The 12,148-nt window shown below is 42.8% G+C and overlaps 1 protein-coding gene across 1 annotated transcript in view; it reads right to left on the reverse strand.

The window, feature by feature from the left end:
• The window catches only part of KIF5C (kinesin family member 5C), a 58,123-nt gene that overhangs the window by 5,425 nt on the left and 40,550 nt on the right, over window positions 1-12,148 (reverse strand). Inside the window, exons 17-25 of the mRNA XM_072342502.1 lie at window positions 11,254-11,371; window positions 10,268-10,344; window positions 9,537-9,646; window positions 8,804-8,905; window positions 8,395-8,455; window positions 6,934-7,005; window positions 6,103-6,207; window positions 3,075-3,291; window positions 2,106-2,219 (exon numbers count right to left, since the gene is read on the reverse strand). Coding sequence (XP_072198603.1) covers window positions 2,113-2,219; window positions 3,075-3,291; window positions 6,103-6,207; window positions 6,934-7,005; window positions 8,395-8,455; window positions 8,804-8,905; window positions 9,537-9,646; window positions 10,268-10,344; window positions 11,254-11,371 — 969 coding nt within the window. The 3' untranslated portion in view covers window positions 2,106-2,112. The remainder of the gene's footprint in view (window positions 1-2,105; window positions 2,220-3,074; window positions 3,292-6,102; window positions 6,208-6,933; window positions 7,006-8,394; window positions 8,456-8,803; window positions 8,906-9,536; window positions 9,647-10,267; window positions 10,345-11,253; window positions 11,372-12,148) is intronic.

Genomic DNA, 12,148 nt, shown 5'->3' on the forward strand with positions numbered 1-12,148 from the left:
ATGGAGTCTTCTGTTTAAGTTGGCAACTTGCAATTTGCAATTTACAACAACGTTTTATTAATGCCCATTGGCTGTTATTGATGGGGTGTTCTGCTCAGGTTAATGACTCTTAATCCCTGACTGGTCTAGCAGCAAAAAATGGCTACTGTCTTCATTGTGAATGATGAGTGAAATAAATTTCCCCTCATCCTGGTATAAAATTGTCATTCTAGAGAACGTGTTACTTGACAGCAAACATTTATCTAGAAAAACCATTCCCAATTCTTTTTCTCCTCTCCCATTACCTCTGAGCTCAGCAACCTGCTCCAGATGTGACCTCAATCTGCTTATCCCCTCAGATAGAAAACTCGGTATCTAAAGCACATGAGACTGGTCTTTATTGACTTACAAAGTCTTATTTTGTGATATGCTCCACTTGCGTTATGCCTATTTATTTTACTAATGGCTTCTGTTACACGACAGTCGTTTGCTCAACGCATGCCTATAGCTGGTGTGTGGCCTGCTCACGTCTGACAGCTTTAATTTCACAACAGATGGTCTATTAAAGGCCTGCCCAGTTTAGGCAGGTAGCAGCTTTTTTTCCCCACAGAGCAGCTTTTATTACATACGTTTAGAAATAATTTATAGGCTTCTTTATCGCGCTCTTCTCCCTTTGCTATTTCATGGGAATGCAATGAAGTAGATAGAAGCTATATTTCCCATGAGATGGAAAAGCAAATTTCAGTTCAGAATCAACTAACTCACAAAAGCACTCGGCAAAGACTTGCCTTAATTCATCCGCAGCAAAAATATGCTGCTTGCAGCTACAGGGCTCACAGAAAACACAATGAACAGAAACAATCCCCACGACACAATAAAAGGTTGAATGATGTGATGGATGGTTTGCATGCATGCATGACATGAAGCATTCTCAATAAAAAAAAAAAAAAGGAAAAGAAAAACACACCCAAGAATGCCAAATGCCTAAAGGAAACCAGATACTATCAGGGAGAGTCATAAAACAGAATTAATCCTCCAGAGGAGAAAGAAGCCAGACTTGGAAAGGCAATCCAGGAGTCCACCAGCTGCTTTCCACAACCGCTCACTACCATCCATCTCCTAATATGATCGTAACAAAATTATCATCTAAACTACCCCAGAAAAATATGAGCATTTAAGGAAATGAATAGAGAGATGGGTGCATGAGGCAGTCTCATGGGACTCTGGAGCTCTTCTTTCCAAGACAAGATTTTGAGTAGACACAGAAACCTTAAGTGCTCACAATAAAGTAAAATATTTACAGTTTCAGCTGGAGAGAGCTGACTAAGAGTGCAAAGCAAAAGAAGCAAGAGCAAAGTTTGCCAAATGCTGACACTCAAATTCAGAGAGGTCTGTGCTGCTGCCAGCTTAAGGCTGCTTTAGCCCTGCCCTGGGCTGCAGGTCTCTCTAGGCACTCTGGGTACAGCTGCTCAGGAGCAGGAGGGAGCAGATGCTGCGTGTGAGGGGCAGAAGGAAAAGCTAAGTGCTTGTGAAGAAGCATGTTTACCATATGGATCCATCTCTCAAGTAATATCTCACCCTAAAGCATGAAGTTTTCAGCTTCTAATGTTTTCCATTTTGAACTTTGCCCAGGAAAAACCCTTACTAGTTTGCAGGTGTGCTCTGTGCACAGGCAGCTCCTGCATGGGCATGGGAGTGCTTGGTTGCTTTTCAGTCACATACAGCTAGTTCCTAGTACAGGGTTGTTTACTAGAAGACTTTATCCTTAAAGAATATCACAAGGAAACATATTCATGTTACAGAAAATAGAAAATGGAGCAGCCTCTGGAACTCTATTTTTAATACCCAAGTTTCACACTGCTGTGTGCTAATTTCAGAACAGACTTGCAGTAGCATTTCAGTTTATTAAAAAAAGTTTCAAGTGATAAGTCATTAAAATAAAAACTCTGAGCAGCAGCTTGCAAAGTACTCTAAACAAGGCAAGCCTCGCTTATATTACTAACTTTCACAGCTAAAACACAGGCAAAAGACTCTCACTGAAACTAGGGGAAAAAAATACCATTGGTCTGCTAAAAGCAAAATAGAAGTGGTGATCAGTGACAGAACAGTTGGGCCTTTGGTCTTACTTCTCATCTATTTGGCGCTGTGATAGTAGCTGGAGTTGGACATCCCACCCCCTCGGATGGCATGGACAGCTGTTGGAGACGACGCTGGGTAATGACCAGGGCGGATGGGCTTGGCTGCAGAGAAAGCAGGAAACCAAACAACACAATTAGCTTTTTCCAACAGGATTTTACCTCACCTTCTCCTTTAGTACAAAGCCCATCATGTACAGGAGAAACTGTTTGTCAGTTTAGTCTGTAATCAGAAACACAGTGTTCCTTTACCTCGGCCAACAACAAACACATCGCTCTTCTGTTCGTGGCAGAACCCATCTGACCATTTCATGCATGCCCATCATCTCAAAACTGATAATGGCTTTTTAGGAGTGGCAGCATAAGGCAGGAAACACTGCGTGGTAATTTTTCCCTTAGGTTTTAAGGCACTAATGTTACCACCACCATGCAATACATTATCCTTCTATCTTGTCAATTCCTAGAAATCAGTTCAGAAATTGCCACCTGAAAAGTCCTATATTGAACACTATTTGATGGCATGCATGGATTTAGGTTGTACCAGAGATACAACAAGTATCTGCATTAGACAGGAATACTTGACTCTACAGAGCCCAAATGAAAGCACAGGTAGTAATTGGAAGAGGAGAGGAAGGAGACGCAAGGCAGAACAAGAGCATGTGGGGAGCAGGAAGAAAGAGAGAGACTAATTTAAAGAGACACTTTTTCAGGTCATTAAAATGGCACACAAGACCCATTATGCCATTTATTTACTGAGCTAAATAGCAAAGGCACTTTAAACTTCAGGTGGGGCATATTCTATTAAGAAGTGAAGTCTTTGAAGCTGCTCGTGCAACAGAGGAGAAGCAGACCCAGAAGTTTGCCCCAGACTCCTGCTTTCAAAGCTCTTTCACAAATGAGCAAACAAACCAACCATGAGGTATGTGAGCAATCGCTCACCCCTTAGCAATACACCCTTACCGATCTGAGCAGAGTGTGCTCTCCGTGCCATATTTTTGGCTCTTACAGCCTCCTTAATGCGATCCACCTCCTGCTGGTACCTCTTACGGTCTCGCATGGCGTTCTCCTTGGCCTCCTTCAGTGCACTCTCCAGGGCCTTAACTCTCTCTGCCGTAGCTCTAAGTCGTTTTTCCAGCTTAGGAAGCTCACAACGAAGATCTGCATTATCACGTACCAACTGCAAGAAGAGAAGGTTCAAAAATACCCTGTGAGAAACCACAGCAAAAGTCATCTTACAAGGAGAGACAGAAATCACCACTGTTCCTCTCCACAACTTGTACACTGTGAAGGAAGGAAACAGGTTTCCTCCAGAAACACCTGTAAAAAGCTTATGCCAAAAACAGATTTTCTCTTCCTATTAATCATGCTGGTCATTTGTCCAGCTGAGCTACAAGTCATTCACATTCAACAGGAAGATCAAAGAACACGATTTCACAGATGACTGAAGGTAGAAAGCTCTGGACGAACCCTGCAGGGTATTACTGCAACAACCAAACTTCCAGACCCTCAGAGCAACTCAGCCAGAAACTCTGCCTTTCTCAGCATGCAGACACGTCTGGCATTTCACAGGTACTTGATCACTGCATTGCTTAAAAACCACAGTGCTTAAACACAGCTTACAGACAACACTTGGATTCCTCAAGAATTCACCATCACCAATGGTCAGGGCATGTTTACCTTCTTGTTCGCTATTCAAGCATTGGGGAGAAGCAGAAACTTTCTGTTCCTCAACCATTGCTAAGAATTCACCTTAAGGCCTGTAACTATAAACATGGTGATGACAAAATGTAACTTGAAATTTATAAATACCTGAGGTGTGGGAGCTATAGTGGCGAGGCTGGTCTCTTTTCAGTAGTGCGTGGGGACAGGACTAGGGGCAACGGGCTGAAACTCCAGCATAGGAAGTTCCGCACGAATGTGCGCAAGAACTTCTTTACGGTGAGGGTGACGGAGCACTGGAACAGGCTGCCCAGGGAGGTGGTGGAGTCTCCTTCTCTGGAGATATTCAAGACCCGCCTGGACGCCTACCTGTGCGACGTGGTGTAGGGAGCCTGCTTTGGCAGGGGGGTTGGACTCGATGATCTCTAGAGGTCCCTTCCAACCCCTATAATTCTGTGATTCTGTGATTCTGTGAAATTCGCACTTCCTTGGTTATGAACCCGAACAAGCTCTACTGCTTAGCAGAATAATATCTAACGTTATATTCAACCATAGGAGGCAGATTGATTTTTAGATAAGTAAAAACTGATACAAAGAGACTCTTGGTTTAAACAAAATACAGTATAAATTCCATAGAACAATTAAACCATCACTAAAAGTCAGCAGATAACTGTTCCAAAAAGGAAAGGGAAGAAAATGGTTTCTTTACCACATCAATAATACAGTAAAGCAACAGCATGCAGTAACATTCACACATCGTTTCGCAATCAAAACGTTTTACACCTGCTTGCTGGTCCAGGCTGAGTGCCAAAAGAAAAACACAAGCAAAGCTAAAAAGAAAAAACCATAGTCACAATGAAAGTGTCGAGCACATGTTCTACCAAACAGCCCTAGTTTGGAATACGTGCAGGATGATCTCCTATTCAGGTCAAGCCCAACGTGGTTTTTTATTTAAGTTTCTTATGAGACATGAACTCCTCAGTTGTTTTTGAGTAAATATACATTAATGAGAGCTATAGAAATCTGAAAGACTAGCAGAAATACGAACAGAATGCAAAAAAAAAAAGGCACTAGAGTGCAACAAAAAAGCATTATTCACACGTCCTGATTTCCACATTTAGAAAGTAGGTCCTTAAACCATCTGTTAAGGAATCTCAGAATACTGAACCTTAATGGACACTTGTCCCAGTCCAGCACTGCTTGCATTTTTGGCATTTCTACGGGAATAAATAAAGCAAATCTTGGATCCTGCTGCGTCTCCCTCACAGTTTCAGAAAACTGCAGTTGAGAATGCTATGTTAGTATTCATAAATGAAGCCAGAAGCTTCTTCTACTACTTTGTACTCCACGTCTGAGATGTGGAGTCTGATAAAACTGTCATCTTAGAAGAGGGTGGAAACTGACTTAGTAGCAGAAATGATCCAGTTTTACCTACTGAGATAGATATACCCACACATAGACACGCTAATAATATTTAGGCTTCCAAGTAAGCAAAGGGCTCTTTCCCTGATCTATACCCAAATGCTTGCCTACAGCACACCCCTACACCTCCCACTTGTTGGGCTGGCACCCACAGCGAAGGGCTCTCGTTGCTCTGAAAAGCAGACATCCAAAGGAAACAGGAGCTCTTAAAAAACAGGGAAGAGATGGAAATCATGCCCAGAAATGGCCAGCCTCAGCATTCCTGGGAAGGCACCAGCCCTTAAGCTGCACAGAAAAACCTCTATTTCCAGCAATAAAAACTGGGGTGAAGTAGGAGGACGGGGGGATAGATGTTCAGTGTGATGCCTACGTCTTCCCAAGGAACTGTTACATGTGATAAGCCCCGCTGTCCTGGAAGTGGCTGAACATCTGCCTGCTGATGGCAAGAGCTGAGTGCACTCCTTGCTTAGATTTGCTTGCGCAAGCAGCTTTTGCTTTACCTATGAAACTGTCCTTATCTCAAGCCACAATTCTCACACTTTTACCTTTCTGCTTCTCTCCTCCATTCCACTGATTGAGCGAGCGGCTGTGAGGTTCTGAGCTGCCTGCCAGGGCTAGACCACAACAACATTCCAGTAAGTAGGTGTAGTCCTAACGCCAACAACTTCAGTTGAGAACTATAGGTACCATTTCCTTAAACAGTACCTACATATTACCTTCAAAAATTATTCCCTTAAACATATAAAAACATAATTTTGGGGGAAAAAGATGTAATTTGTAATACTACAGAACAGTGTTACTCGAGCAGTTTTTCCTATGGGTGAAATTACTGTCAATCAATGAAAAAGGCACAATGGCTTCTGATTTAATAGGAAAAAACAAGCACTGGGAGAAGTGAAGCTCCCACCTGTTTGTGAACCTTAGTAAGCTGTTCCAGGTTGTTCTCAAGAAAGGAAATCTTCTGCTTCTGCGCAGCACTTCCGCCTCCATCATCGCTGTCAAGCTCAACGCTCTGCACGGAGAGTTCCACGGGTCAGCAAAACCATGCAGAAACTCAAGAGGAAGCTCAGGCACTTTGGAATGTAAGTTTGCCATAGACAGAAAAGCCTTCCAGAGCCCCAGATTAAAGAGAAGTTATTTCACCTGTTCATTTGATATTTAGGGGCCATATTGGCCTCCACACAGAAAATGAAATATTCTTACTGAACAATGTATGGATCCTGAACAGAATCACAGACTTTAGGGGGGGAAAAAATATCCCTTTCTCCAGCTCTAGGTAACATTTTTACCTTATATAATTATACCAGCTTCTCCAAAGCCACTCTAAAGTACTGTGAAGTACTGTGAAGCCTATGAATACTTATGCAACTTTTTACTCTGATTCAACACTTAAAAACACCTGAATTTCTGCTAAGAAACTCATCTCTGGCCACACAGTAATTTTGCTATGAAAAGGCCAAGTAGCCACAGGATCATAAAGTCACAGTGTCTGGTGGAGCATACATTAGTGCATGTTATATTGAGAAGTTTCTGGTACCCATTATACCAACTTTCTGAATGCAGTAACTTCACTTAACTACCAAGACTTGTCCTTAGGACCCAACAAGAGCCAAAGCTTGGGTAACCATCAGGACAGTCTTAATGCTATTGCTCACTGATACTGAAAAATAATAATCTCATTTTGTAATAATATGCACACGTGGATTGCAGTATACTGGATGACAAGAGGTATTCTTACTTTTTTAACACGAGTGGTGAGATCTTGAACAAACAGCTTGCGTAGGTTATGGAGAGTCTGGAGTTCTCTAGCCTGGAATCAATTTACATGAAAAGACACAAATCAGTAAGATAGATAGTAGATATTCTGGGCTTTTAAATAAAACAAAGGCACCTCTGCAAATTCACATAGATAATATGACTTTAATGTGATCCACTTATAGAGATGTCCCTGCCTGGTACATGCATTGGCTGTTCAAGCAGCCTACAAACAAGCTGCTCACAGAAGAGCAGGGCATGCACTTTTCCTCTTTCCAGTGCATTGCCATGTGCTGTCTGCAACACCAAAGCCACAAGTCTCACAAACTGGCCACATATCTACCTACATGACTCTGGATTCACTGCATCACAAACTCATGGACTGGGTCTGAGTGCTTAATCATAGCTACTTAAGATCTTAAAGTGCTTCTAAGCACTGGCAAAAATCCAGGTTTTCCCAGCATTTTCTATATATCAACTACTTGGGCTCAGCAAAATAATGATCTTACTCCAGAGTGAATACATGACACGAGACGGGGCAACCCTGCGCACATTCCAAAAATGCTAAATTATTCTGTAATCAGAAGATGCACACTGTGCCATTCTAAACAACACAGCAGCAGAAGAGAAGCCTCCCAGAGAGCTGGCATTCAGGTGTGCTTCACAAGCAGACCTCCAACCCATAACTCATTCCAATGAGCTCCCTCGTCTTGCTTCTGTATCAGCCCAGCAGTGGGAAGGAGCATAGGGCAGCAGATGTGGCCCCACAGAAACTATTCTCCATCCTTTCCCCAATACCACCATCCAAATGCCAGCCAATGCCTACTGAGACTGATGCTCCCCGCACAACTGAGTAGGGATGAGACCCCATTTGGCTTTCCTCTACAAGCCACTGCATGGGCCAAGTGAGAAGCAGGTATGCATCATTTGGGTGTAGCTACCCTGTATTCAGCACTCTGGTCACTTCAGGTGGAAGGGCAACAAAACACTATTCTAGTAGCCTCAATAGTGAGACAGGAGACTAAAACTAGTCTCACAGGAGACTAAAACATTTTACCTAGACTTTGAAATTAGGGAAATGCACAGACTTAGCTTCATAGCATCACCACAGAATCACAGAATGGCTGGGTTGGAAGGGACCTCAAGGACCATGAAGCTCCAACCCCCACCACACGCAGGGCCACCAACCTCCACATTGAATTCCAGCCCAGGCTGTCCAGGGCCCCATCCAACCTGGCCTTGAACACCTCCAGGGATGGATGGGGCATCCACAGCCTCTCTGGGCAGCTGTGCCAGCACCTCACCACTCTCAGAGTAAAGAACTCAAAGCTTATCTGATATAAATTGGTCATTTTCATGAGCACCAGCGCAGGTGATTTGGTTACACATCAGTGATGAAAACATAGGGAAAAAAAACCCTCAATAACTTGTAAACACGACTTACCACTGTTTCCTCCAGCCCCTTGAGATCTTCTCTTGCTTGTTCCCTTTTCTCATTGAGCAGTCTAAAAAGATCACAGCATTAAACATGAAATCAAAAAATGTTTTAAAAATATCCTCTTTTTCCTGTAGGTTAAGAAATGGGGGATGTGAGATTTGCCATAATATTTCATAGAATTGGAGCTCTAAAACCCCATTTCAGCAAGCATCAAATCTACCGTTAAAAAGCTTAAAACTTTAAAAAAGGAGTGATTAGTAATCATTCATTTATACTGCATATGCTGGCTTTGCTACCGAAATGCTATTTTCAGCCCAAATGTTTCAACACAAATGCTTCCCACCGGGATGTTTCCTGTGCACGCATTAAAAGACACCAGATTCAAGGACACCAGGTGAGAAAACTGTTGACTTACATGAGCTTTTCCAGTTTCATTTCTCTCTCCTGGTCCTCAGTTTTTAATTTATCATAATCAGCACTCAGCTTCTCTTGTTCCAGTTGCAGCTTCTGATTCATACTAGAACGGAAAGAAAAAACAACAAAAGGTCTGAACAGCTCAGTCCTAAAGGCCATAGATACGCTGTTCAGTTTCCATAAACAAAACTAAGTAATCCTATTGTAAAATTCTGGAAGAAATAAAGGCTAACGAATCTGAAAACCAATAGCTTTTATTTTAAATACTGGACTATTAAGCAGCCAGCCCTATACTCTCCTGCCTTGTTTGTCTAATCTTAAAGGACCTTTATTTTAAAGGTCCTTGTTCAAGGAACGTTTGGACGTTGTGTTGAGGGACATGGTCTGGTGAGAACTGTTGGTGATAGATGGATGGTTGGATCGGATCATCTTGTAGGTCTTTTCCAACCCTGGTGATTCTGTGACGTGCAGAAGTAAGAGCACAACAGTAAAAAGAAACCTTAACACCTTTCCAAGCAGGGGTGTATCTAACAGTTATATTCCTGTGTCACAAAGAAATACCACGAACGTGAAAATGAGATACACTGGAGTCTGTGACATCGCTGTTGTGCTGCTTTTCCTAAGACTCCGAAGTGCAGAACTATCAATTAAAACCAATAAAACCAATCCAAAAAGCAGTCCTGTAACATCACAGAGCAGTACAGGAGCACAAGGAGTGACAGTGAGTAACATACTCTCTGATTTCATCGATTGTTTTCTGCTTCTCTTCAATTTCATCTCTCAGCCTGGACAGCTGCTTCTGATGGGCTTCCCTGTGACTCTCCATCTGCTGCTCCAGTGCCTTCTGCGGAGCACAAAATACAAAGCCACGCATGAAACAGAAATCAAGTAACACGCCTAAGGTTCCTTTTTATGTATCATGTAAATGAACCTATCTTTCTGGATCGTTTAGCCACAGCCCTGCCATTTAAATTGTATGGTTAGATACATTCCAGGTTGTTAAGAAAAAAACTGAATATCAGAGTGACATACAGCTGAATCCTTTTTCAGCCATACCCAACAAAACCATTCGCAGCCACGGATGCTGGGTCTTATTTTTGAGTTCTCTGTTCAAGTGATTTGAGGAACCAAAGCAGCTCCAATAAGCAAACACAGTGCACCTAACCTCTGTATTCTCTGAAGTTGGTTCAGCAAACAAACTGGTCTCGGAAGACACCTAAAATACTCAGGTTATAACTTACTTTTTCTTTCATCTGGCCACCAGCCTCAATACCAGCAAGTTCTCTAATTTCAAACTGCAAAGGTCACTCAATTCTAACAGATCAGGTTTTCTAACAGAAGCCAGGCAGAAAAGTTCTTTTAAAAGCACCCGACATGTACAGGAAGACAAAATTACACTCTAATTATCAGCTAATGAATGATCTCAGCAAGAAATTGACTTTAAAATTGCAGCACACGATATTACCTTCATTTCCTCTGCGTCCTGAAGCCGGGTCAGGTGCTCCTTCTCCTTATCTTTGAAACTGACTTCGTGCATTTTTTCTGTTTGAAGTTGGAGACAGTTGAGAGTTAACCAACCAATCATACGACACCTCTGTGTCAAGCCATTCAAACAAAACAACCGTTGCTTGCAAGGCAGGCAGCAAGATCAGGGTGAGACTGTTCTGGAGGAGCAGACACAGCCATGGTTTTGCAGTACCCTACGTGTAACCACTGCCCAAACCCTGCTGACTTTACTAAAGGCAGCCTCCCAACCTCCCCTCATCTCCTATGACTCTGCCTGTAGGGATCCTCCCTCTCTCCCTTCTGCTGGGTAATGGTGGCCTCCAGAGACAGATCATTTCTTGTGAGTGGGGTGGGAAGACGAGATGTGTGAATAAAAAATCACACAGATGTTTAAAAATCCTGTCACCATCTGCGGCTCCCAGGGTCACAGAACAGCCCCTGCGCAGAAATCCAGAGTAATTCTAAGGCTACCATGTAATTATACATAAAGCAGGAGCTTGGCAAAACAAGAAGAACTCCTTTTGATAGAAAGTTTCCACACTGATTAGAATGGGAAAAAAAAGGTTACCTCGAGTGCCATGTAGAGGTGCAACACCTTAAATGATCTGAATCACAATTATAAGACCTTACTGCAAAATACATGCAGACAAACAGAGCTGTAGGACCAAGGCAACACCTCAGCATCAGAGCTTGACCCTGTGACACCAGGACTCCTGTCACTGCGCACTGCAGAGCCTGGGGCTAGGTAAATGAGCTAAGATCCCATCTGTTTAGCTGTATTTCTGTGACAATGGAGATACAAGTATGACAAAAGTAGAGTAGGATTGAAAAATCAAATGCTGCAGCAGTGCCAGGCGAGCTGTATGTACAATACTGCATTGAAACCTGCATTTTCTAAGATACAGCTGTTAGAAGAAATGATGACCACAGGAACCAACAGGGTACCTTGAGCACGTAACTTGGCAAGCTCTTCATTGAGAGAATCCTGGGACTCTTCCAGCTGCCTTCTCTTCTGCTCCATGTTTTGCATGTAGTCTGTCAGGGACTTGATCTTTGCTTCATGCTTTAAAGGCAGAGGGAACAGGAAAGAGATGTGAGCGCACACAGTATTGTGTGGTGTCATCCACACAAGTCATCCACCACCTCGAGGATCAGATTAACCTGGCAGTTACATAGCCATAGATCTTTTCTTTTTACATGGTACCACTGTGGTTCCATGACTACCATAAGAAGCATACTGAGACACCTAACAATGTAAAAGGCCCCACACAGTGAGTTCAGTTGTAATGTGGAGCTGCAGATCAGTCGAGGAATAGCAAGGTGTAAAAGAATGCTAGCAAACATACAAAATTACTCCAGCTGAATCCTAGAAGGAAGGAAGGAAGAAGAACCAGCAACATAAACATATCTCTCTCAGCAAAGTGCTCCAGATGCTGACAGTGCTCGCTGTCACATCCACACCAGCAACATCAGCATGAAACCACCAAACTTAGGAACAGCAGATGGTTGGGTCTAACATAAAGGGTAGAAACTAAAGAAAAGCATGTGACTATTTCAACAGCATCATTGCTGTCACCGAGAGTCTCTGCATCAAATTATTTCTTTTCTCTCTGCAGTAATTAGGCCTAGACTAATAAATGGGCTGTGAAGATTTAAATTAAGCCAACAATAATTATTCACTCTATAGATAAGGTGTATGTTCCCACTAACACTTTGAGCATAACACCTAGCTTCTTCCTGGGCTTAAAAACAGATGGGCCTCAACACCTGCTTAGTGGCAAGGCTTCCAAAATGGCAAGGCAAGGTGATCACCTGCTTGAGAGTATCTCTGCTTGGTTTC

This window comes from Excalfactoria chinensis, chromosome 7 (genome assembly GCF_039878825.1).
Source record: "Excalfactoria chinensis isolate bCotChi1 chromosome 7, bCotChi1.hap2, whole genome shotgun sequence".
Classification (NCBI taxonomy): domain Eukaryota; kingdom Metazoa; phylum Chordata; class Aves; order Galliformes; family Phasianidae; genus Excalfactoria; species Excalfactoria chinensis.